The sequence below is a fragment of the Macaca nemestrina genome, chromosome 7 (assembly GCF_043159975.1).
Source record: "Macaca nemestrina isolate mMacNem1 chromosome 7, mMacNem.hap1, whole genome shotgun sequence".
Lineage (NCBI taxonomy): Eukaryota > Metazoa > Chordata > Mammalia > Primates > Cercopithecidae > Macaca > Macaca nemestrina.
The window spans coordinates 103,149,960-103,176,210 of record NC_092131.1 but is presented as its reverse complement, the minus strand read 5'-3'; the positions used below and the strand labels follow the sequence as shown (position 1 = coordinate 103,176,210).

Sequence of the window (26,251 nt, the reverse complement as noted above, 5' to 3'; positions counted from 1 at the left end):
ATTGCATTCACAAGAATGTATTTTACAGCTGTATTCAGACTGCCAACCAGAAAAATGCAAAACAGTGTTACATTTACATAAGAATGGGTGAGTCTGAGAGTAATTAAAATATTTTCTTCTTTTATTTTTCCACGTATTTATGAATAAGATATTATTCCTTACATTTAAAAAATGTAAAGAAAGTTCCACGTGATCAAATATCTGAGTGATAAATGAAAACTATGATTTTAAAAAATATTTCTCAAATACTTGCATATTTTGAAATGTGAAAGTGAAAAACAAAAAACAAAACAAAAACTCACCAGTCTGACTAGAAGGAAATATCCTGCTGCCTGTGTTGGCTGGATGGTGGGCAGCACAGATGCTTGTGTGTCCGTCCAGGGCTGGGCCTGCAGGGAACAAGCCAGAGACAAAAAACAGTTTTGCTTTCCTCTTTCTTTCTTTCTTTTTTTTTTTTTTTTTTTGAGACAGGGGTCTCACTGTGTTACCTAGGCTGGTCTCGAACTCCTGGACTCAAGTGATCTTCCCACCTTTACCTCTCAAAGTGCCTGGATTACAGGCGTGAGTCACTGCTCTTGGCCACACTTTCCTCTTTACTGTAGGAAAAAAACGTAAAAGGATAAGATTGATGATAAATGGACTTGGTGATATTGACGAAAAGGAGAAGAGGGCCTACGTTTGCCTGGACCCCAGTCCTGTGTACACTGATCAGGGCTTCTCCTTACATGCAGAATGCCAGCCCCTATTCAAGAGACATGGAAAAGCCATGACAAGGATATCGTTTTAGAGAGAGGGAGAGAGAGACGGAAAACCCAGATTTCTCTGCGAACTCTTCCAATCTTTTTGACAAGTACTTCAAATTTTTAAAATACTGTGGGAACCTCACAAACATTTTTGTGTCCCATCTAGTTCGCTGGTCACCAGTTTGCGCCCTCTAGATGCGCACTGGATCCGTGGTGGGTTTGTCATTTTCTGAAGCACTCACGGCTGCTTTGAAGCCTCAGTTTGTCGTGTATGCAGGCGAGGAACCGGGCAGGTGGGTGGGTCCTGCGTGGGTGCTGCCTGGGTGTGCTCTGCTCCAGCATGCGTCGGTCGAGTGTGAGTGAGAACATGTCTGTGAGCGGTCAGGTGAACCGGGTCTAACCTGCCCGGGTGGGGTGGTAGAAGAATAGAAAATGGCCCTGTGAAAATGAAGGTTTCTCTTAATTGCCTCCGGACGCCTGCAGTCCCCCCAGCCTCTTCTCTGGGACCAGGCAGCCACCCACCCGCTATGACCAGCCCGGGCACGGGACGGGACTGGCTTTGGTACCTCTTCTGGTCCGGGCGCAACTGGATTCAGCACCAATGCCGGACCTTACCCCAGCGGAGCGCTGGACCCCGGCAGGAGTGGCAGGCTGCCCGCTGCTGGCCTGAGGACTGGCACCCCCTCTCCCAAAGCTGTTGCCATGGCCACAGGGGACGTTTGATGTGAAGCGCGACTCCCCCCTCCCTCCACACACACACACACGCACACACACACACTCGCTTTCTCCGCTTGCCTTCAGGATGACGTCATGAACATCCTTGGCCCTGACAGGCCACCCGTGGGTTGGTCTCGGCTTTAAAACAGCTGTTCTCCCCTGGCCCGGCAGCCGCGGCGACTGTGTTTGCACCCGGGGGACCATGCCAGGACTATGGACCCGGCCAGGACTGACGGCCTCAGAGAGGCAAGTATTCAAGGGGCACTTCACAAACAGCTTCCTCAAACCCCATCACTTCCTCCGCACTGCGCTGCTGCTTGCACTGCGGCTCTTGCGGGGAAGAGTTGGGTTGTGAGGGGCTTTCTTCCAGAAAGAAGCGGAGAGCAAGTGGTCTTCCTCCCTAGCCGTGGCGACCCATGCCAGGTAAAATCCCAGCCGAGGTCACCCGTCCAGTTCTCTCCTCCAGGTCAAGGGCTTGGGACTGGAGGAGCAGCCGACTGGAGCTGATATTCGGGAAGCTAAGCCTGAGGCTGCTCTGGAGGGCCGGGGAAGCGAGCGGCCAGGCTTGGCACCCGCGAAATGTGCCATGCCAAAATGAAGAGGACGGAAAGCGACTCTGGAGCCCAGCAGGTCAGCGCTCCTGGGGGATGCTGGGCGGGCTAGAGGTGTGGGGGCGTCTCGTTCCAGTACCCGCCCGGGGCGACGCGGAAACCCGGCTTGCAGTTTGTTTCGCTCGGTCCGGCGCCCAGTAGGAGACTGTCCCACAGCCTCGCGGTAGCAGGCTCTCGCAACCCAGCCGCCCCAAGCCCGCCGCCGCCGCTCCTCCCGCGCTTCTCGCCCCTGATTCTAGACGCAGCTGACTTGTTGCATGCAGAAGAGCAGCTGGGTTCCGCGTTCCAAGCCTCTCCTCTTTGCTTTGCCTGCCACCAAATCTGAGCGCCAGGAGTCCGGGGACTCTGCCGGGCAGCACCCAGAGAGCCCAGAACCGCAGGAAAAAATGTGAAAAGTACCAGGAGACCACTGGGTAATCGCCCCAGTGCAAAGGGCCCTTCTTCCTACCCACCGCAATTGCGGCAAATAATTCCAGCAAGGGGAATGAGAGGCGCCGGGGATTGCGCCCTGGGGGAGCCCTATCTGCTGAAAGAGAGCGTCTAATGCGGTTGCTTCCTAGTGTATAGCCTTTCCACTCGGCGGACCAAGCGCACCTCCTTCGAGTCGCTACCCGCTTGGAGTTGGCTCAGAATCAGGCTGCTAAATGTCCCTGGAGCCCCTCCCCCAGCAAATCCGAGCCTCCAGCTTCAGCACCAGAGGCTGGACAGCGCCCCGACCCTAGGGTGCCGATGGTCTGTGCCTGCGCGCGGCTCGGCCTCCCAGCCCCACGCCACTTGCGCTCGCGGCCCTGATCCCACGCGGAGGAGGTCGGGAGGTGACACAGGTTCGTGGAAGAAGGCGCGATTCATCTTCCTCATTTCTCCAGGGATTTAGGTGTGGGAATCTAGGAGAGCATTCTCTCTCGCCCTGGCTACGACCAGTGGAAAAACTTGGCGCCAAATGCAGGCAATGGTGCTGGGAGCAGAGGAACGATTGCAGGCGGTGAGCAAAGGGGCAAGCGGGACAGAGGATCTACTGCGAGCCCCAGGCTCTGGTGTTCCGTGAAAAATCGCCACATTTAAATCCTGCGCTCCCCTGCGCTCCCTCTCGCTCTCTCCCCTTTCTTTTTTCCCTTCCTTCCTCCCCGCGCTCTCTGTACGCCTTAATGAGAATGAGTGAAAGGGAAAGAGTGGGGTGGAGGGAGAAGATATTGAAGCCGAGGTAAGAAGCACATTTTATCTAGGTCTCAACACTCAAGCGTGGATGAAATCTGTCCAAAAAGAACATCAAGGTACGCGTTTTTTACCCAAAGGAGCCCAAAGTGACCTTTGTATGAGGAGCAAAGATGATTGTTTGACCAAGAAGGGGAACCGCGGAGGGAGAGACGCTATCACAAAAGGGCAAACGGAGGTGGAGGAGGAAGAGAACGGACAGGGCTTCAGGCACTAGCATGGTTACCAGGCAACCAATCGCAGCCTCTGCCTCCTGTTGCCTTGGTTACGGTGGGTGGAGGGGCTTTGGCCACTGATTATCCATGAAGACCTAGATTATTTAAAATATCTCCTGGGGAGCCCTTGCCTTCTCCGGGCTAGGTGAGAGGCGCACTGATCCCGCATAAGGCCCCGTCTGGGGAAATCCTGGAAGGTGTTTGTTGTTTGTTTGTTTGTTTGTTTTTCTTTTAAGTCAAGGCGCATAGCAAAGCAACTTACCTTGCCACCACTACAGTCCTCCCCTCCCCCGCTCCACCCCACTGGCTTCATTTCTCCAGGATTTACAATTTGGGCTTTTATATTTTTCATTTAGTCCTTTATACTGGAGGAGCTGAGTTCCTGTCCCCACCCTCTCTTTTTCCCCCTTAAAATGAGAAAAAAAATATTTGCTTTTTATGAATGAACAGGAGGGAAACAAGGAAATTGTCCAAGGGTGTCTACTATAGAGAGAAGCTTTCTCCCTGGTTTAAGAGTCATCCCTCCCCCCACTAAACCACTCCCCTCAGGGGAGAGGGGGCTGAATTCTGGATTACCCTCACTTCTCACCTTGCCCCATAGACCACATAGAAAGCACAGGCAGAGGGAAATGTGTCTCCCTTAGCAAATGGACACTAGCATCACTCTCATTTGATTCCTCAAGATTCTCTCCTCTTTTCTTCCTCCCCAGCATTGCCTTCATAATTAGCAAATATAGCACCTGAAGCTTCTAACCCTCTGAGTTTTTCTGTTTCCCTTGATTGACAAACACTGTCAATCAATGTTTCACCTGTCAGCCTTGCCTTGCCTGTGTTCATTTGAAACATCTGAGTAGGAAATATTTCACTCATAATTTTCGAAAGGCAGCTGTAACATTCTCAGAATGATTTCAGAGGAAATTGCTAGCAAGTTACCAGAACAGCCTGTGCTCTGTGCACTATTTCACCTCAAATATGTCTGTTTAAGAGCCATGAAATTTCTCTTTTCCAAAAAACAACAACAACAACAACAAAAAGAACTTTGTTTTAAACTGAGGTATTACTTGACAACACAGGAATGGAGAATATTTCTGTTTCAGGCAATAACTATAATATGGTTATCTGTGATGCCCTGCACCAGTAAACACACATGTCTTTTCTTTTTTCATCTTGTTCTCTTCTTTTCTCTCCATTTCCTTCATTTATTATTAATGTAAAAATTTTTTATCATTGTAATTTCAGCATAAGTTTAAAAGGTCAAAAATTCCCTCAGTGAACTGACTTGATAGTTTTGGGGGTATTTACATTAAAATGCTTTTCTCTCACATGTTACTATAGAAACTTCCCTTTAGACCAGACGAGACAGCTGGTCTGCTTTTTGTACTTTTCTTCCCAAAGAAGTGCTTTCCTTTATGAATTCTCTGTGGCAGCTATCATTGATTACATCAGTAATGTCCCATAGCAACAGTTGATTTTTTTTTAAAATTATTATTCACTTTCTGCTTATTTTCTTTATGGACAAAGGGTCTACTTTCCTTTCAAGAAGATAACTGAGCTCTTATTGGCTGGAAAGGAAGAAGCATTCTTTCATTGGTTGGTGTGTATTGCCTTGTCAACCAATAAGAGGATGCCATTTATCCTTTTCTGACTAGCTGAGTGAGCAGGGTGCACAGAAGGATTGAATCTGCCTTAGTTCCATCCAGTAGCAAAGGATAGAACTCAGAGTACTGGACTCAGGATCTGCAATTGACTTTGGCTAATCCAGATTGCACTGACTTGCAAGGATGACGTTTTTTTACCTATCTATTCGTAGCTTACTTCAACGTACCTGCCTTATACGTTGTCCTATGGCTTTTTTCCCCTTCATTTTAGGAGATACTGTGATCATCTTTCCAAGTCAGTGCAGGTTATTGTTACCAGCACACTGAGGGTCCAGATAATTTTGTGATTTCCCCTAAAAGTAGATAATTGGCCCTCATTATTAGAGATTTGGTGAAAACTTTTGGAGATGAAGATGGAAAGCTAGAAGTTGGAAGAGCTGCATTGTGTGTGATGCAGAATGGATATCTCAGCTTTTGGATTCACGCTGCTCAGCTCTCAGCTTTGGTGTTTTGTGTTTGGTGTTTGGTGTCCTCTCCACTTTGATTTTTATTTGTTTGTTTTTCCACTTTCATTCTTCAGAGCTGCGCTTTCGGCCCGAATTTTCTGTGACAAATAGAAAAGCTGAATGGATGGAGACAATGACTCTCTAATTCAGTGTAAGAGCTGACTCATCGCTTCTCAGGAAGACTTGTTGCAGGTAGGTGATGGTGATCCTGGAACTGGAGATTATCCCAGTCCTTTGTCGCATTGGCAATGGGCAAGTCTGTTTATTTTTCTCTTTTTTCCTGCACCGAATAGTCTTACTCAGGGATGCTGGCATTGGTCCCCACTTCCCTAAAAAGAGGGGAAGTCAAAGTTCTTTCCCTTTCAGGACAGAAACTCTCTGATAACAGCCTGGAAGAAGCCTTAACGTGAGTACAGACCACTTCAGTCAGTCTTTTTTTGGTTCTTGGCAGGAGGGGATACTGGGAGTGGATAGATGCCTGATCATCATGGTGCTGTCAAGAGCCATATTCTTTATTGGCCCCATCTGTGCCAGAGGTCAGCAGTACCATGAGCCCTAGTGCTAGACTATAAGCCCTTCGATATTAGGAGCTATGTCTTGTAGCCCTTTGATTCCCTCAAACTCAGTTGTGCTTAAAGTAGGGCTGAACAAATGTTTGAACTAAATCCTACTGGCTAGTATTAAGACAAATAGCTTAACTTCTTCTTTATGAGAATGGTAGCTCTAGACCTGGACCCTCCCCCTCCAAATCAAAAGCTTCATATTCCCTAGCCCTCTTCACAAAAGATAAATTAAGGCTCAGTTAATTGTTACTATGGTAACATGGAGTGGCCACATTGAGGATCCCCATCATCCATTACTGTCATGAGGTAAAAGAGAGGAGGGGTTTGGGATCATTGTAATGGAGGAAACCATGGAAACAAGTGTTGCTAAGGGAACAGCTCTAAATTCAGAGGAAAGAAATTAGAAGTGGGGAGTGGAAGTTGGTGGGCTCAAGGGCAGGTCATTTTTTCAAGATACATTTCTTTGAGACTATAGCAGCCTCTTTTATTGCTTGCTTGTTCTCCCAATTCAGATAGAGCCCAGAATTAAAGAATTTTGAAAACTAGGGCCACAGTCAAGTCAGTGCAAGTTCATCTTCATTGGCTTTGTAAGGAAAAAGCCAACGAAAATGGATTTACCCTGTTCACACCTCACAGTCCCACTGTGTCTCTGAACTCTGCTTCTTTGCCAACCAGTTTCATTTATCACAGGCCAGGCTGCATGCGAGGCACCGGGAAGAATAATGAGCAAGAGTCCCTGCTCTCATAGTGAGCTTCTAGCAGGGCAGTGGTTTGGGTGGTGGCTTTAGAGCCAGGGTTGCTCATGTAAGCTAGATCAGTCAGTCCTGCAAGGTGACATCCAGAGAGATGCTGTGGTTCTCTCCAAACTCTCTTTGTGGTGCATTTTAGCTTATCTATTACTTCTTGAAGTTTATTTGCCAGCTCCCTAAGAAAGGGCTATTTTTCCTAGAAATACCTAGGGTGCTAAGCTCTCCTATTAACTAAGGGGTTACCTTAGCATTGTTCTCTAATGGCACACTCAGGTCCTTGTCTCTAAAACAATGTGAGGATGAAGGACTAACCCTCTCTCAACAGTGGCAAAGAGACATGGGGCTTTTTATTATTATTATTATTGTAAAAGAAATTAAACGCCACACATCTATCTCTGTTTCTTGATAGGTTAAAGGATGGGGAAAGGAGGTCTCCGTTTTTTGCAGCTGGGAATTTCAGAGCCAGCACCTCACTGGGGGATGGACTGAAGAGGGTCATAACAGCCTCTGGGGGAGGGACACCTCTCCCTTACATCTTCCACAAAAGAACTTCTTGGTTTTTCTCAGACCCATGGCAGAACTGTGCCCTGTCTCAGGCTGACTGCTGCAAGGGGCTGGGACTCAGAGCTGGGTACTGCCAGTCTTCTCCATGTCTCCCCCAACTGCCCTTGCTCCTGAGCGTCTCCATCACCAGGCTAGCCCCCACCCCCATTCTGGATAGAGAGAATAAACCCAAGGATGGAAGGGTGGGCTAAAGAGGAAGCACTCACAATTAAAAAGAGAAAGAATTAAAAGCAGCACCAATAGGGAAGGGTAATTATCCTTCAGTTGCTGCAGAAATACAATTAGGGCCATGCTCTCTGAGCCACCAGGATATTGTGGCTTTTGCTAATTAAGGAGCGGATGTGCCCTGCCAGCGCAATTACAGGCTGGCCCAGGCAGCAGGGGCTTTGCCTCTCCTCCACCAGGGCCACACTGCAAGGGAAATTAACCAGGGAGCCCAGCATTGTGCCTGCAGGGAGGGGATGACTGGACCAGGATTCCACCAGCCTCCTGTCCACAACCACTTCCCCTTTTCCTCTCTTCCTGCTCTGCTTACCCCAGCACCACCACTCTGACTTCATTCTGAATCTGTACTTCCAATGCTTCCAGGGCTCAGTAACCACTGGAAGAATTTTCACCATGGGCCATGCCCATAGGCTTCCAGAAGTGGGAGGCACCAGTAGAGAGGGTTCACCATTTCCGAGCTCTACTTTCCCTTCTCCATGGTGGTTCAGTGCTTCATGATTAGTAAAGAAAAGAGAGAAATGAGCCACCTGCCTGCTTCTCTTTAAAAATAATTCCCCTATTTGTAAAGGAAGTATGCTCAAATTGGGTGCAGTGGTTCACATCTATAATCCCAGCACTTTGAGAGGCTGAGGCAGGAGGATCACTTGAGCCGGGAGTTTGAGACCAGGCTGGGCAATATAGTGAGAGCTTGTCTCTACTAAAAAAAAAAAATTAGCTGTAGTCCCAGCTACTAGGGAGGCTGAGATGGAAGAATCACTTGAGCACTTGAGTCTGGAAGACCGAAGCTGGAGTGAGACATGATTGCATCACTGCACTACAGTCTGGGTGACAGAGCAAGACCCTGTCTCAACAAAACAAAACAAAACAACTATGTCCATTACAGAAAGTAGAACACTCCGGAAAAAAGGGAAAAGTAAGAAATAAAATAATTTTTCCAGGGAATTTTGAGGTGAGGAGAGGTGTTCAGAGGAGATGAATTTGGTAATAGGAGCAGAGACAACGCCTAGCCTGAAGGAGCATCCAGACCCCTGACCTGGTGGCAAGCGGAGGGGGGTGGTCCTCGAACGCCTTGCAGAACTGGCCTGGATACAGAGTGAAGTGGCTGGCCCCGTCTGGAAGACTAGTGATTTTGTTGTTGTCTTACTGCGCTCAACAACAAATCCCAGTCTGCCGAATGGTGCCAGCCATTGCAGCGGGGTGCAGGAAATGGGGGGAGCCCCCCTTTTTTGCTATCCTTCCTCGTGTTCTTTTTTGTATCTTTTGTGTTTCCTAGAAAACATCTCTGGTAACCACCCTGAACACCCCTCGGCAGACTCTTCCAGAAACACGGACAAACTATGGTGTGAGCAGGGAAGTGGGGCAGGGTCTCTGTTTTCAGGGAGCAGTGGACTGCTTCCATACCACTGCCTGAAGGGCAGGGGGAGAAAAACCCTCCTTAATTACTAATTCCCCCAACAATCATTTTGGGGCATCTATAATGGAGGCATCTTGTGACCCCACACCCAGGGCCTCGTTGTCTGTGGCCCGACAGCCACAGTATACACAGGTACCAAGAGGTATGTACTGGAGACCGAGGTTGCCGGATGTTCGGTGCACCTGGCAGCAAGGGGGCACACCTGAGCTCAGAGCTTGTCTGGTGCCTGCCCCACAACTGAGGGAGTGGACTTGTGTATATGGAATTTCTTGGTCTTAGTACATGCCTCTGTGCTGCGACATCCAGAGGTATGGCCAAGAGAAAAACAGTCCAGTGCTTGGGGGCCATCCCCCACTGTGGTAGGAATACAATTAGAATTAGTGATCAGAAAAAGCATTTCCCAGGCTTTTTTTTTTTTTTTTTTTTTTTTTTTTTGAGACAGAATCTTACTCTGTCCCAGGCTGGAGTGCAGTGGTGCAGTCCTGACTCACTGCAACCTCCACCTCCTAGGTTCTAGTGATTCTTGAGCCTCAGCCTCCCAACTAGCTGGGATTACAGGTGAATGCTACCAGCCTAGCTGATTTTTTGTATTTTTAGTAGAGACAGGGGTTTGCCATGTTGGCCAGGCTGGTCTCGAACTCGTGACCTCAGGTGATCTGCCCACCTCAGCCTCCCAAAGTGCTGGGATTATAGGCATCAGCCACCTTGCCTGGCCTCCCAGCCTTTCTTGATCCCTCTGCCTGGGGGGTACCTTGCCTTAAGTTGAGCACTGAGTCACAGTGATGATACTTTCAGTGGAGATTCATTTTTCAATCAACAAATCCAAATGCCCTCCCTATTCCTAAGTATATTCCCACCCTCCTCCATCCATACAGCAGAGGACACTAAAGCATATTACAAACTTAAGTTGGGGGTTGGAGATTGTACTCATTTAGGGAATGCGAAAATTGCAGCCATTAGCTGAGCTCATTCTCTTCCGGTTGCTAGCTGTGTGACCTTTAGCAAGGCACTTGACCTCTCTGAACCAAGTCAGCCCTTCACTTCTACCCAGAGACTGTGGTTGCCTCTGCTTCTGCTGCTCCCTCTCCTCCAAACTGGCTCTCTTCTTCTGCACTTCCAGTCTTTTAAATTTCCCTTTACTGCTAACCCTGCCTGAAGCCAGTGGGAAGCCAGTCCTATTAGAAATCTCATTTACACTTCAGAAGTCTGCAAATTGGTGTCACTCAGCAGGTGTCTGTCCTTCACAGTGGGAGAGAAGCCCAGATTGGGCAGGAAGGGCAGAGCTGGAGAACAGGAGAGGAGGGGAGGGGAGTCTCTCCTGGGCAGCCCTCAGCATCTGGGGCTGGTGTGGGGATGGAACAGGGAGAGATTGTGCCTCAGTGAAACAAGCATCTGGGGAGGGAAGTGGGGTGCATTCCTGATTTGAGGGATGGATACGAGAGCCTGTGTTAAGTGGTTGGGGGAGTCCTGGCTCTGAAGTCAAACACATCCTAGTTTCAACCCTGGCTCCACTGCTTACGAGCTGTGTGACTTTGAGTCTGTCACTTAACATCTCTGAGTCTCAGATTCCTCAACTGTAAAACAGAATTGATCACATCTACCTTGTTAGGTTGTTATGATTAGTAGGCAAGTGAAGTGTCACAATACAAAATGGCATAGGTATATACACAATATTGGTCTTTTCTGCCTTTTCTTTCATAGTTTTCATGGTTGTCCTCTTCACCAGCCTTGGGCACCCACGAGTCTGCAATCCTGAAATAGGAACAAATGGAAACCACCATCTTTCTATTAGTCTCCCTTATCATGTAGGAATTTTATCCCATTTAAATATATATCCTTCCCCTTCCAGATCAGTATCTTGCCCATTTCGGGGGGCTCAATATATATTGAAAGAATGAATATAGATCAAATCCCTCCCCACTTTAAAAATGCTAAAATCAAGGCCTGCAGAGGTTGTGACTTATCTCTTGGTCACTCAGCAAAATAGACAATTTACTACTGTTTTTATTTATTGATTGATTGAAATGGGGTCTGGCTTTGTCACCCAGGCTGGAGTGCAGTGGTGTGATCTAGGCTGAATGCAGCCCCAGCCTCCTGGGCTCAAGCAATCCTCCTCCCTCAGCCTCCCGATCAGCTGAGACTACAGACACCCACCACCACGGCTGGCTAATTTTTGTATTTTTTGTAGAGACAGAGTCTCCCTGTGTTGCTCAGGCTGGTCTTAAATTCCTGGGCTCAAGTGATCCTCCCACCTTGGCTTTCTAAAATGCTGGAATTACAGCACAAGCCACAGCGTCCAGCCCTAACTTACTACTTTTTAAGGTAACTTTCTTGGAGTCTCAACACAAAAGCGTCGGCGAATCAAGGGTCAGGGCATCTGGCTCCTCGCCTTAACTGCATCAACCAGGTTTAGGAAGCAGCCTGATTTCCAGCCCCACCCATCGCAACTGCAGCTGTCAGGTTTCCCTGCTCACGTTTCCGTGGATGGGCAGAGAGGCAGCGTCCTCTGCTGGAAGCTTTAGGTAACTCCACTTTAGCGGCAATTGTCACTCTCAGCGACAAACTACTAACACCTGGGGAGATTTAGAAACCGTCCTGTTCAGGCCCCACCCCAGACCAGTTAAATCAGAATCTTGGGGTGTGACCCCAAGCATCTGTGTATTTTACAGTTCAGCATGTTGAGTCAAGACTGGGGACCACTGAATGAAGGATTAATTTTATATGTGAGGGGACTCTATCTAGAATGGAGCAAGCAACCGCAGAGAATAAAACCCTCCTGGATCAAATCCCTCATCTTCCATTAAAAAATTAGCCATGTGAGACTTAGTCTGGGTCTGAGAATCCTGGACATTCTCAGGAGTTGGGGGAGGGTACAAAGGTACCTTAATTGTCTCAGTGCCAGGCTGTGTCCTGGTAAGTCCAAAGTCCAGCTACTGCTGGATCAAGAGAGCTAAGAGAGGGGGGAGCTGTGTGAATAAAACAAGTACATTATTCACATTTAGCACTGGTGGTGTTGTCAGCTTCATACTCTCCGGCACAATGGATCCTAAACTTCAGCATGCCTCAGGATTAGCTATTTCATCAGCTTGTTAAAATGCTGGGCCCCACCCCCTAATTTTCTTAATCCTACCCCTTGACTTTCTGGGCCTCATCCCCTGACTTTCTGGGCCCCGCACCCTGATTTTCTGATTCAGTAGGTCCAACAAACTCCCAGGTAAATGCCCACGCTGCTGGGCTAGGACGACACATGGAGAACAATTGCTCTAAAAATTGAGCAGATCAACACTCTCTTTCAAGTCTGCGCCTGGCCCAGCACCATGGGGATCCCCACAGTACCCCAAAAAGTCCTCAAAATGAGTACACAGGGCAGGAAGAATGGCACTCTGACTGTAGCATAATGATTTGTAAATGCAAAATAGGTCAAATCCTGTCTCAAGTGTTTACAGATTGAAAATGCGGAGGGGGAAATGATGGGGTCTGTGAGGTCAGAGCTTGGATCACGGGTTTTTCCCCACCAGGCTCCAGCCTAAACAAGCTCTGTTATAGAGAAGCCCTCGTCTTTGTGGAAGGAGGAGTTGTTGTTTTTTTTTTTTTCTTCAAGATATAGTCTTGCTCTGTCACCCAGGGTGGAGTGCAGTGGCACGATCTCGGCTCACTGCAACCTCTGCCTCCCAGGTTCAAGTGATTCTCCTGCCTCAGCCTTCTGAGTAGCTGAGATTACAGGCACGTGCCACCAAGCCCGGCTAATTTTTGTATTTTTAGTAGAGATGGAGTTTCACCATGTTGGCCAGGGTGGTCTTAAACTCCTGACCTTGGGATCCACTGGCCTCTGCTTCCCAAAGTGTTGGGATTACAGGCGTGAGCCACCGCACCCGGCCTAGGAGGAGACATTTTTACTCAATCCAGAGGCAGCCTCTGGGTAGAAGGGAAGGGCTGACTTGGTTCAGCGAGGTCAAGAGCCTTGCCAAAAGTCACATAGCTAGCAGAAGTTGGAGGGTGAGTTTAGTGGTTTCCCTAAGAAAGAATGGGTATGAGTACTACCATCTACAGTCAAGATGCCAACGTGAGACCACCCTTACTGAATACTTGGGACATCAAGTTTTTTCACTTAGCAATTTTTTTATGATAAATGTAAGTATAGATGGTCCCTGACCTACAATGGCTTAATTTAACATTTTTTTCACTTTACAATAGTGCAAAAACAATACACATTTAGTAGAAACCTTACTTCAAGTGCCCATGCAATCATTCTGTTTTTTATTTTCAGTACAGTCTTGAATAAATTATATGACATATTCAGTACCTTATTAAAGCATTTGTGTTAGATGATTTTGCCCAACTTTAGGCCAATGTAAATGTTGTGAGTACATCTAAGGTATGTCAGGCTAAGCTGTAGATGTTTGGTAGGTTAGATGGATTAAGTGCATTTTCAACTCGTGAATTATAGTGAGTTTATCAGGACATGGCCTCATTGTTAAGTCATGGAGCATCTGTAAATATGGACATCTTAAAAATATGTCATTAAATGAATGCAATGGACTCTAAATAGCATAATGATTTGATACAAATATTATTCATTTTCATTTATTTTTTTTTTGTAGAGGTGGGGTCTCACTATGTTGCCCAGGCTGGAGGGTAGCACAATCATAGTGCACTGTGGCCTCGAACTCCTGCTCTCCTCAAGTGATCCTCCTGCCTCAGCCTCGAAAGTAGCTGGAACTACAGGCATGTGCCACCTTGCCTAGCTTATTTATTTATTTATTTATTTATTGAGACAGAGTCTTGCGCTATTGCCCAGGCTGGAGTGCAGTGGCATGATCTTGGCTCACTGCAACCTCTATCTCCAGGGTTCAGGAGATTCTCGTGCCTCAGCCTCCTGAGTAGCTGGGATTATAGGTGACCACCAGTATACCTAGGTAATTTTTGTGTTTTTAGTAGAGACAGGGTTTCACCATGTTGGCCAGGCTGGTCTCAAACTTGAGACCTCAGGTGATTCACCCACCTTGGCCTCCCAAAGTGTTGGGATTACAGGCGTGAGCCACAGCGCCCGGCCTTCATTTTTAAAGTACATGAAAAAACTATTTCTGACAATGTTGAGTTTTACCTAAGCACTGTGCTCCTAGAGAAAAGCAATGATTAACCCCTCACCCCCAAACCTCACCTCAACCCCACCCTCTCGGGTTCTGGAAATGGCTCACTGCAAAGAAACACCCTTCCCCATATGGCTGAGATAAAACTCATGGATTCCCCTCTATGGCGATTCCCCACTACACCCTGTTATCAGACTGGATACAGACACCCCCAGTTCCCATTTGCCTCATAAGTGATTAGGTGAACGGCTTGGTCCATTGATCAGCTGGAAAAAAAAATGCTCATTAATAAAACTTTGGTTAAGCTTTTGTCCTTCCCCAAGGCCTCTGAATCTTGGCCCACCCTCAGCCTAAACCAGCATGAAATCCCTCTGTAACAGCAACCTTGAGAACAGGCTGGCCTCAGGATAAAGCAATCTCTGATCTACTGCCCCATCCTGTCACTCTCGTTCATCCCACTTGCCTACACCAGGTTCTTTCTAGACTGACTTACTCCTCCCTAGAAAAGGAAATCCCTTTTTGCCTACCCCTTGAGAATTTGTAGATTTATGGCCTGAGTGTTCTCCCTGTTTAGAGAGTCTTACCACCCTCACCCCACCCCAAAATCATCCTTTTAAATAAAATCTCTCTTTATGAAATCTGGATTTGTTTTTTTATTTGATGTAATATGCAACATTCTTTTTTTCTTCCCATTCAGCTTCTGCCATGGAGTTTTATCCAAGCATAATGTATTTTCATCCTTGGTAATATTTTATGAAGCACCCTATTGTACATTTCTGTCACACAATTATGTAGATAAATTTGAACTTGTTAACTCTAAAAAATTTTCTGTGACCATGAGGTTCTAAGGGTTAATTATTTTTCCTTCTGGATTGAAATGTTGTTGTAATTATTAGTAGTACATATGATTAAAATAAATACATAGCATTTCATTATATGAGAGACTCTTTAAACATAAAAGTTAATTAATCTTCATTAAAATGTCATGGAAAATATAACTTTGAAGGAGATGGATTGAGCCAGTTATTTTTCCATAAATTTGTGAGTCCAGGGATGAAAATCACTTTTTGTAAGAATGAGACAGGGGTGAGTCTGTCATTTTGATTTTATAGTTGTAAGCCTGATAAACGTTGTTTACATTAAAACCATAGAGAAGTGGGAAGGGTTTTAGTCTGGCAGTTCTCTCACTTCTTTTAAATTCCTGATAATTATCTATACTCAAAACATTTACTTATTTATTTATTTATTTATTTATTTATTTATTTATTTATTGGAGACAGGGTCTGTCAGGCTCTGTCTCCCAGGCTGGAGTGCAGTGGCTCAATCATAGCTCACTGTAGCCTCTAACTCCTGGACTCAAGGGATCCTCCCACTTCAGCCTCCCCAGTAGTTGGGACTATAGGCACACACCTCCACATTTATTTATTTTTGTAGAGACAAAAAAAAATTTTGCTATGTTGCCCAGGCTGGTTTCAAACTCCTGGCCTCAAGCAGTCCACCAGCATCAGTCTCAAGAAAATGTTTTTAATGACCTAAGAACATGATTAGATCCTCCTTGGATCTTGGTGAAAGCAAAGAATGAGAAACCACCTGACTTGTAGAAGGATTTCTAGCCCCGTCTTCAACAATAATTAATACATTATTTTGACTTTCCCTATTGTTTCTCCTGGAGACTTTTATTTTCCAAGGTAATGCAGCAGAGCAAGATTTAGAACAGGTGCAATGTGAATTGCCTTTGAAAAGTGGGAGACAGCTGGTTACATAGGAGGAGAGGGAAGCTGAACCCCAAAGACCCCAGGCATATACTGAGGCCCAGCACCATGGAAGTTGAGGATCTGGATATTAACTCTCTTAAAACTCTCCTTGGCTGGGCGCGGTGGCTCACGCCTGTAATCCCAGCACTTTGGGAGGCCGAGTTGGGCGGATCACGAGGTCAGGAGTTCGAGACCAGCCTGACCAACATGGTGAAACCCCATCTCTACTAAAAATACAAAAATTAGCTGGGCATGGTGGCACGTGCCTGTAATCCCAGCTGCTTCGGAGGCTGAGGCAGGAGAATCACTTGAACCCAGGATGCAGATGTTGCGGTGAGCCAAGATCATGCCACTGCATTCCAGCCCGGGTGACAGAGTGAGACTCCATCTCAAAAACAAAAACAAAAACAAACAAACAAAGAAACAAAAAAAAAACTCTCCTTGCCCCAGATTTACCTCCCACAGTCTCCATGCCTGAAGACCACTGTCCTATAACCCCTTCCTCTGTGCTCTCTGATCAACGCTGACTCCTAAGTAGCATTTGAATCTGTCATTTCAAATGCTACTTAGGGGGAGCTCTTTATCCTCCACACCACTCTGGACATCAGGATCGTCCAAATTTCCACAACCGCTCTCCCACTCGTCTTTCTCCGGTCCTCATCCATTCCTCTCTATGCTGCAGCCAGAATGAGTTTTCTCAAATGCAGATCCACTGGTGAACCATCTATGACTTAAATCCCTCTGCCTCCCCAAAGCCTTCTGGGGCCTGGGTAAAAGGATTGATCTCTCTTGTGACCTCATTCCTTGTCCTGCTTCCCTCAAATTTGTACTCCCATCAGAAACAGCTCCTAGCCTATTTCTCATCACAGGTACCTTTCCAATGCCATTTCTGCTTGCAAAATGGGAACTAAGGGAAGTCAGCCTGCTTAGGTAAGGATCTTTGGACTCTAGGTGTTTCTCCTTAATTTAAGTGTCAATTTCCTTAGTCGTAAAACTGAAATAATAGTAAGGTCATTGTACAAATTAACTGAATATTTTGCCTGGCACATCATTCGTGCTCACATAATACATGTGAACCGTTTATTATTGTTCTTGTTATTACTCATGTTACACTGAATTTTTCTTTTCTTTTCTTTTCTTTTTTTTTTGACGGAGTTTTGCTCTTGTTGCCCAGGCTGGAGTGCAATGGCGCGATCTCGGCTCACTGCAACCTCCGCCTCCTGGACTCAAGCGATTCTCCTGCCTCAGCCTCCAGAGTAGCTGGGATTACAGGCGCCCGTCAACGCCTGGCTGATTTTTGTATTTTTGGCAGAGATGGGGTTTCATCATGTTGGTCAGGCTGGTCTCAAATTCCTGACCTCAGGTGATCATCCACCTCGGCCTCCCAAAGTGCTGGGATTACAGGCGTGAGCCACTGCGCCCCGGCCTCACGCTGCACTGAATTTTCTGTTAACCTTGCTGTTTCCCTGCTGTTAGATAAACAACTCAGGATGCTTATGTGTTTATTCTGTGCATCCCACTGCCAAGCGAACGTAGGAACTTAATACTTAGGAGTCAAATGTTGCAAAAGAATAAATGAAAAAGCGGCGCTGACGGAGGAAACCTTTCAGTCTTTATTTAGTGCCCATTGTGTATATTATTTCCTTCAATCCCAGAACACCCGAGGAGGTAGGGGCCGATGTTCCCAGTCTGCAGATGTGGGTGTACTCAGTAAGTCATTCGGCCTTTGGTGGTCCCAGGCTCACAGAAGCCCACATCTCGACCCAGGTAGAGGAGTGGATTGGAGCCGGGGAACACAGATGGGACCGGGCAGGGATGAGAGGAGGCCGGGCTCCCCTCCCTTCTCTTTAAAGTTTCCCGCCAGTATGGTCAACTCGCAGCACGAGTTACGCCCTCTTCAGGAGTCCCTCCCCTTCTGCTCTCGTCCACCTCCCCGCTGCCAGGCAGGCTCGACCAATCAAAAGAGGCCTTGGGCGGGCGCTGCCGTCCAGCGAGCCAATAGGCGGGCAGTGGCAGCCGGGCTTGCCCGGGCATGTGGGAGCTGCCGGCTTTCTGGACGCCACGTGCGGACCGGAAGAGACGCGCGGGGCCTCAGGTGAGATCTAGGACCCTGTGCCGGGGCGGCGGGGTCGGGCGGGCTGAGGCCGCGTGTCACGGGTCGCAGGCCCCGCGCGTTGTGTCCTCCCCGGCCTGCGGCGGTGTCGCCTGAGCTGGGCTGACCGTGCTCCACCGGCCGGCAGAAAAGCAGGCCGGGCGCCGCCTGCCTCCAGTCCTCGCTTTGCTCAGGGGTCCAGGGCTAGAGGGGGCGGCGCTGGTCGTTGGGACTCGGCCCAGCAACCGCGGCCAGCAAGTGACCAACGCCCGAGTCCTTCCCGGTGAGATCAGGCCTCCCACGCGTCACGCCTGGAGAACGCCAGCCAGCGGGGAGGTCGTGCCGGGATAGCAGACTTTAGTTGTTGTCATTGTTCCTTGGACTTTTTAGCAGCACAGGGGACCTTATCGAGCCAGATTTTCTCAGATTTGGGCAATTATCAGAATCGTGGCTTGAGGGTAGGGGTCGTGCGCGCTCTTTTTGAAACTGTAGATTCTCAGGCCCCTTTCCCCAAAATAGCAATTAGGACGGTGTGGGAGTGGGCCTGAAAATCAGCCTTTTATCAGATGCCATTTGGTAATTAACTGTATTTGGGAAGCCCTTATCTAATTCACAGCCCTCGGTTGATGGTGAAGAGACGGGACTTGCCCCAGATCATCTAGCTATTTAGTGCCAGAGGAGGGTCTAGAACTGCCCTCTGCCCTCCTGATCAGCCAGCAGGTTGGTGACTCTGATGCCAGTGAGGATTCTGACTTCGTGGTTCCTTTGGGGCCTTTGCTCCATTGACTCTGCAGCTGGGACCCTTTCTTTAGGCCAGGGACCCCCTCCCTGCCTGAAGGCCCGGTGTCTGACCTCCCAGAGCGCTGGGTCCAGGCTAGAGAAAGGCTTGTATTTGTCCTTATTGAAAGGGTTGTTTTATCTGAGTGGAACTTCTCTCCAGCTTCACTGAACTACATTTGGGCCCCCAAAGAGGTGTGTCCTTGATGACTGTTGGTTTTGACTTGTCAGCATGTAGCAGGAGGAGCCATGGACAAAACCCCACAGACACCCAGGTAGTGAAGGAAGTGGTTTTTAATACCTAGAAGCATCAGCAGACTAGTGTCTCAAAATCCCAGCTTGTTGAGCGCACGATTTCTGTCCCTTTTAAGGGCTCACAACACTAAAGATTTTACATGAAAGGGCTGTGATTGATTGAGAATCTAGGGGATATGTGACAGGGGCTGCATGCACCGGTAATCAGAGTGAAACAGAACAGAACAAGAAATTTCACAATGTCCTTCCACACAATGTCTGGAATCTATGGATAACATCGGTTGCTAGGTCATAGTTTGAATTTTAACTATCAGGCTAAGGTCAGGCAGGCCCAGGCCTGGTTTCCGGTGTGGTGCCTGGTGCGGTGCTGTGCTGCCTGCCTTTGGTTTCGCTTCCTCGTTTCTTATTAAAACAGGTACTGAGTATAAAATAATATAGAACAGTATGTGGGAGGGGGGGCTCTCTTTCTTCTCTCAAGCAAGGTCAGGGTGTTTGGAAAAGGACTGCTTTCCTCTCTTGAAATAGGAGGCCATAGAGACCTTTTCTCAGATAACTTAATTTCTGGCTTCTTTAAAACCTTGCCAGTAGGGTCAGGAAAGCCACCCACCCTAGTCCTAGCCTCAGCCCCTCACAGAGAAAGGAGGGGACTATCCACCACCCCGCTTTCCCAAATTAGTTATTAGCAGGGTTGGCATTGGGCTTCTTAGGCTTTTTTCTCCCATTGCTAGACTGAAGGAAATTGAGGTTCTGAATTTGTCAGTTCTAAGATGTGACTGTCAATATGAGGAAGTTGGTTACAGTTAAGACCTTTTTAAAAGACCTTTTCTCCTGGAAAGGATGGGATGAGCAAGCAGGGTGAATGAGTCAGGACGGGTCAGGTCTGGATGAGTCAAGTCGGGATGCGGTGCCCTGCCCTAGAGTGTGGAGAGTCTTTATGGAAATGCTGTGGTATCATCCAACCTGGCAATTCACCTCACTTCCCACCCCCTTCCCGTTTCTCTTAATCTCTGCTGCTACTGCTCAGGTTCTCATCTTCTCCAGACCTCTTTCTACACCCTTCTGAAGAGGACCTGCCACGTGCTAGCTTCTAGGCTGGCTGTTGGGGAAGGGACAGAGACAATCAAGGCTCCAACCTGCCTTCACATAGCTCTGAGGTAGACTGGGTGTACCAATGGACTTGGAAGGGTGTAATAATTCTCAAATTGTGCTATAAGAGCTCAGCACAGAGGGATGAATTTCTTTGCTCCCCGGCTAGACTTAATGTCCTGAGTCAGGGCTACTATGGGTTATTTCAGTGACCTCCATAGGTGCCTCTGAGGCTCCCCCATTCACTTGGCCAGTAGACACCAATTCAGGGGACACCAGATTGGAGTAGGGGTGGCTCGTGGAAGGGCCACCAGAGTGGGAAGCAGAAGATGAAATGGTGCAAAGGAGAGAGGAGCGAGGAGCAGTGCCTCCAGCATGACCCGCCTTATGCTCTACACCCTAGTGACTTCAGGCTGCTGGTGGGCCCTCTTCCTCCACCCTGGGTTACTCTTTTTTAAAGCCTTTGCCCCTAACATGGCCACTGATTCTTCTCCCTTCTACCTGGAAGGTTACTGTTTTACATGCACACAGATTTAGCTTCTTCCAGGAAGCCTCCAGAGAATTGTCCTCCAACCTGTTTTGCCTCCCTAGCACCTCTAATTCAGCCCTTAACACACTTTGTGCTTGGTTTCTGGCTCCACCATGAAACTAAACTTCTTGGAGTCCAGGATCCACCTTTGCAGCTGCCCAGCACTTGGCACAGTGGAGACACGAGAGGGCTTCAGTGTGGCATTGGCCTGTGCAACCTAGTGGCAGAACAATAGCTGAGTCTGAAAGAGCAGGAGGACTGTGAGTGGGAAGGGAGGCAGGAGAAGGCCTGTGGCTTGGAAAAGGGCTGTGAGTCTGCCACCACCCAGAAGTCCTTCTGGAAAAACCTCTATCCCACTGGGTTGCACTGCTCTGGCTTGAGAAGAGCTGGTTACCAACCACAGGCTAGAGTCTAACCTCTCTGGGAGGAGGAACAGTGATTATTGAGCCCCTGCTGTTTAGAATACAGGAATACTCCAGCATACATTGTGTCATTTCCTCTTCACACAGTAGAGGGGGTGGTAGGATCAGTTTACATGCCTGAAAACTGAAACTCAGCAGTTTAGGTAATTTACAGAGAGCTGAGTTAGGCCGAGCATGGTGGCCCACGCCTGTAATCCCAGAACTTTGGGAGGCCGAGGCAGGCAGATCACCTGAGGTCAGGAGTTTGAGACCAGCCTGTCCAACATGGCAAAACGCTATCTCTATTAAAAATACGAAAATTAGCCACGCATGGTGGCGCATGCCTGTAATCCAGCTACTCAGGAGGCTGAGGCAGGAGAATTGCTTGAAGCTGGGAGGCGGAGATTGCAGTGAGCTGAGATCATGCTGTTGCACTCTAGCCTGGGTAACAAGAATGAAACTCCGCCTCAATAAGTAAATAAATAAATAAGCCGAGTTAAACCCTGCTCTGCCTGACTTCAAAGCCCTAGTTTGTTTGATCTGTTAAAAATGTACTGACTGACTTGGCATAACAAATGAGATAGGCTTTCCAAGCTATGGCCTCAGCTGTTGGGAAGATGCTGGGTTTTGCAAACTCACAGGAACATTAGACATTTCCTGTAGCAGCAATGTGCGAGAGCACCTCTTATCCTAGGTTTCAATGACGAGGGCTTAAAGTCCGCTGGGTGGGACCCCACCACAGAAATCTGCAAGCACTTCGGATCAGGACTTTTAAATGTTTGTAGATGCTGTGGTGATTAATGAATTACAAAGTCAGGTAAAGAAATTACATTTGAAGGCTGGACATGGTGGCTCATACCTGTAATCCCAGTACTTTGGGAGGCTGAAGTGGGCGGATCACTTGAGCCCAGTTTAAGACCAGCAGGGCAACATGATGAAACCCCATCTCTACTAAAAATACAAAAAAGTTAGTCAGGTGTGCTGGTGTGCACCTGTAGTCCCGGCTACCCAGGAGGCTGAGGTGGGAGGATCACTTGAGCCCTGCAGTGAGCTGTGATCACGCCACTGCACTCCAGCGTGGGTGACAGAGCGAGACCTTATCTCTAAATAAATAAATAAATAAATAACATTTGGTTAACATATTACAAAAAATATAGCTATTCAATTACTGCGGGCTTCCTGTGAAATTTTTTCTCCAGGTTCTGAGGATCTGTGCCTTCATATTTCAAAAAATGATTTCTTAAAAAGGGCTATACAGTTTCTGTAACCTTTATTTTCCTATAACCATACCTCTGTCAAAGTCTGATACTTCTTAGCTAAAAATCACAGCAGAAAAAAAATCTGCTGCTAACAATATTGGACTCAGCCATGGTTTGATTGAGGTTGAAGGTGTGGATTCTGGGTTCCTATCAGCCTTTGGCCTTTACTAATTGGGCAAGTTTCTTCACCTCTGTGCCTCAGTTTCTTACCTGTAGAATGAAGATAATAATACTTTGTTCAGGTCATTGAACAGATGGAGTGATTCCATGTAGTATTTACAACAGTGACTTGCATGTGTTTACAGTATGAATGCTTTTATTAGTGAAATGGGTCCTCAGCTCAATCTGGGAGCCACCAGCTACAGTGCAGGGCTCTCGGGCATCCCCACCGTGGGGAGGAGGGGATGGTGGATGGGCTGTAGGAAGGGAGGGTGGATGGGTTGCCTGGCACACTCTCACCCAGCCCTTCTGCCTGTCCTCTCTTCAGGCTGCTGCCCCATTGGAAGATTACTCCCCTGGCTTCCCTTGCCCCAAGCAGTGAGCTAACTGGAATGGTACCCCGGGAGGCCCCTGAGTCTGCTCAGTGCCTGTGCCCTTCCTTCACCATCCCAAATGCCAAGGATGTGCTTCGGAAGAGGCACAAGAGAAGGAGCCGACAGCACCAGCGGTTCATGGCCCGGAAGGCCTTGCTGCAGGAGCAGGGGCTGCTGAGCGTGCCTCCAGAACCAGGGTCCTCCCTACTGCCCACCTCTTTCAGGGCAGTGCCAGCAACTGAGGCTGCCAGCAGTGGGAAGCAGTGTCTGAGGGCTGGATCTGGCAGTGCCCCATGCAGCAGAAGGCCCGCTCCCAGGAGAGCCTCAGGGCCCTTGCCCAGCAAGTGTGTGGCTATCGACTGTGAGATGGTGGGCACGGGACCCCAAGGGCGGGTGAGCGAGCTGGCCCGCTGTTCCATCGTGAGTTACCATGGCGATGTCCTCTATGACAAGTACATCAGGCCTGAGATGCCCATCGTTGACTACCGTACTCGCTGGAGCGGCATCACTCGGCAGCACATGCGCAAGGCTATCCCCTTCCAGGTGGCCCAGAAAGAGGTAAGGGCAGGGTTGGGTACTTGTTTGGGAGGTGTGGTGGGCTGGAAAGAGCCACCCTAGGTTTGAGTCACCACTTTGCTTCACTGGGGGCAAGAAACCTTGGGAAAGTCACCTAACTGCTCCGAACGGTAAATTCCTTCTCCTTAGAATAGGGGAAATAAAAATAAAATCCCAAACCTGCCTCCAGATAAGGATTGCTGGCCTGTTGCACAGGACAATATAGAAAGGCTACACCAACTGTAAGGTGATAAACAGCTTACGTTTTAGAGTTTGCTTTCTGTTTTAAAAGTTGTATGCGTTGATACAAAATTTGTAAAGCCCACAGTGGCATCATGGTCAGGTATGCATGTTTTGGCCTATTTCCTTATGTTAGTTTCTTAGTGCTTAGAAAAATGTAATTAGTGGTTGGGACCACACTGATGTACCAGGAATTCCCAAACATGCTTGACCTTAGGAAACACCTGAGGCCTTTTTAACAATCCAGGATCCCTGTCCTCAGTTCCCCCCATAGAGACCCTGATCCGTTAGGCTTGGGGAGGGCTCTGACCCTTGTTCCAAAAAATCATCACACTGTGCAGACTTGCACCATAAAGCCACAGGGCTTAAGGGGAAATGGAGGAAGGGAACAGTATTAAAAAGGACATCAGTGGTACCCCAAAGATAAGATAGAAACCTAATAAAAAAGGTAGTCCAGTTTTACACATCTTGTTTCTTCTTTTTTTTTTTTTTTTTCCTTATTCCACACATCTTAAATGGTTAAGAAATGCACAATACACCAATAAGTATGGCACTTTACCTTGAAAAAGTCCTAAAGCTTGCTTGTGGGAACAGGAGGCAGAAAGGTTGCAGCTTGAGTTTCTGTGAAGTGGTGGAAGGAGAGTTCTTTGAAGTCAGACAGGAAGTGTGACACCAGCTGTGGATGGGTGTGGCTCATCACACAGGTGAACCAGGGTTGATGTGTGCATATTGTGTATGCCCTCTTGGCTCAGTTCAGCTGGATGCAGTTTTCTGCGTTCACTCAGTGTTTCTCAAGGACGAAATTATGCATAAGCAAAGGTGAAATTTGCGTTGTTCCCAAAATGTGTCATACATCAATTGCATTGAGACAAATCTGCATTTTCTAAACAAGCCTTATAACAGAACCACTTTTTAAGACTTCTGGGTTATTCTTGGGATTAGGCAAGGTTGGGAAATACTGGTGTACACTATCTTGTGTCCTACTTTTTCACATAACATTGTGGCCCGAGCATTCCTTTGAAATGATTGGAGGTTATTTTATGTATCAAGGAGGCCAATCAGTAAGAGTAGCAACAAGAGGGGAGGTGTGTGGTGAACGCTCCAGCTCCTTGGTCCCTTCCATTGACCTGGTGGGTGGTGGTCCCAAGAGCAGGACCACTTTTTGTCTGCCCAGACTCTGAGCCACTGTAGGGTGTGCTCCATCTCTTTCCACTTCATGGCTGACGGGGGGGAGGGGCAGTATGGTGAGTGACCAGCATGGTGGCATGTCCCTACCATAAAGTCTCAATGCATCTTATCCATCTGCCATGAAAGCTGAGTTTAGGGATAAACCATATGTTGCCAGCAGAGGTAGGCTGTGGAGGCCAGCAGCTGGTGATAAGGAGAGCCTAAGCCGAGCTAAGAGGGCTGGAGGGAGTTGCTGGCCCATGGCCCTGGACGTGGCCTCCCTGGTGTGTGAGGAGGCCACCCAGCAGGGAGGGGAGGAACACAATGTGCAAGCAGCCAGAGCTGAGCAAGAGAGCAGGTTAAGAGGGTGAGGAGGAGTTGGTACACAGCAGGGCAAGGGGGCAGAGTCCTGAAGACAGGGATTATGGCCCTTACTGCTCATAAGAGCTGCTGCTGTGGTGTGTCTACCAGTGACAGCCACGGTTCTGTTGACTTCACCCAGCTGGTCTTTATTGATCACCTCCTGTGATAAGTAAATAATAAATCAGTAAATGTAATGCTTTCTGCTACTGGAAAAAGATAGGCATTAAAAAAAAAAGAATAAATGTGGCGCTTTCCCTGGAGCACCACTAATAAGTCCAACATGGTCTCTGCACTCACAGACCTTACAGTGGGGTGGGGGAGAGTGGGGTGGAGGCCTGGTGACGTCTTCCAGCCTGAGAGGAAAGCCAACGCCAGCAGTAGAGTTGCTTGTATCTGGTAACAGGAAGACTTCCATCCATGACCTCCTTTAGTCCTTACAGCTACCCCACGGAATGCTGCTGCCAGTGTTCCCCTTTGACAGGTGCGGAAGACATAGGTATGCCCCTGGGTATAGACGGTAGAAGGGTCTGGGTTCAGACTTGGGGCAGCATGGTTGACTGTGGAGCTCATGATCTCCCCACTCTGTGCTGCCTCCCTCCACAGGGATCCATGCACCTATTGGCCAAGGGTTCTCGGGGCGTGTCTCCTGCCAGCCTGATGGGGTGTGGGGGGATCTCCCTGACTCCTCTCTCTGCTCACAGATCCTTAAGCTCCTGAAGGGCAAGGTGGTGGTGGGGCACGCGCTGCACAACGACTTCCAGGCCCTCAAGTATGTCCACCCTCGGAGCCAGACCCGGGATACCACCTATGTCCCAAACTTCCTCAGCGAGCCTGGCCTCCACACCCGGGCCCGGGTCTCTCTAAAGGACCTGGCCCTGCAGCTGCTGCACAAGAAGATCCAGGTGCGTGGTGAGAGAATGACTGGAAGGGAGGGAGGCCCGCCTGGCTTCCATGCCACTTGAGCCACAGACAAGGCTTTGGGCTGTGCCTCTAGCCTCCTTGTCATTCTCTCTTCCCTAGTCCAGGTCCAGGG

The 26,251-nt window shown here is 48.2% G+C and overlaps 1 protein-coding gene and 1 long non-coding RNA gene across 11 annotated transcripts in view; one reads left to right on the top strand and one right to left on the bottom strand.

Moving 5' to 3' along the window:
• The window catches only part of LOC139364382 (uncharacterized), a 40,900-nt gene extending 39,399 nt beyond the window's left edge, over nucleotides 1-1,501 (bottom strand). Inside the window, exons 1-3 of one of the 5 annotated variants that reach the window (XR_011626180.1) lie at nucleotides 1,266-1,501; nucleotides 489-1,181; nucleotides 303-389 (exon numbers count right to left, since the gene is read on the bottom strand). This is a non-coding gene — a long non-coding RNA (uncharacterized lncRNA). The remainder of the gene's footprint in view (nucleotides 1-302; nucleotides 390-488; nucleotides 1,182-1,265) is intronic. The other 4 variants (XR_011626183.1, XR_011626182.1, XR_011626179.1 and 1 more) reach the window with 4 other exon arrangements.
• A 23-nt stretch (nucleotides 1,502-1,524) lies between these two features.
• The window catches only part of LOC105488347 (apoptosis enhancing nuclease), a 27,491-nt gene continuing 2,764 nt past the window's right edge, over nucleotides 1,525-26,251 (top strand). For 2 of the 6 annotated variants that reach the window (XM_011752300.3, XM_011752299.3), the window contains exons 1-3: nucleotides 17,955-18,056; nucleotides 22,848-23,451; nucleotides 25,920-26,120. In XM_011752300.3, coding sequence (XP_011750602.1) covers nucleotides 22,912-23,451; nucleotides 25,920-26,120 — 741 coding nt within the window. In that variant the 5' untranslated portion in view covers nucleotides 17,955-18,056; nucleotides 22,848-22,911. Of the gene's footprint in view, nucleotides 5,795-17,940; nucleotides 18,057-18,109; nucleotides 18,774-20,109; nucleotides 20,240-22,847; nucleotides 23,452-25,919; nucleotides 26,121-26,251 lie in introns of those variants that run through there. The other 4 variants (XM_071100718.1, XM_011752310.3, XM_011752303.3 and 1 more) reach the window with 4 other exon arrangements.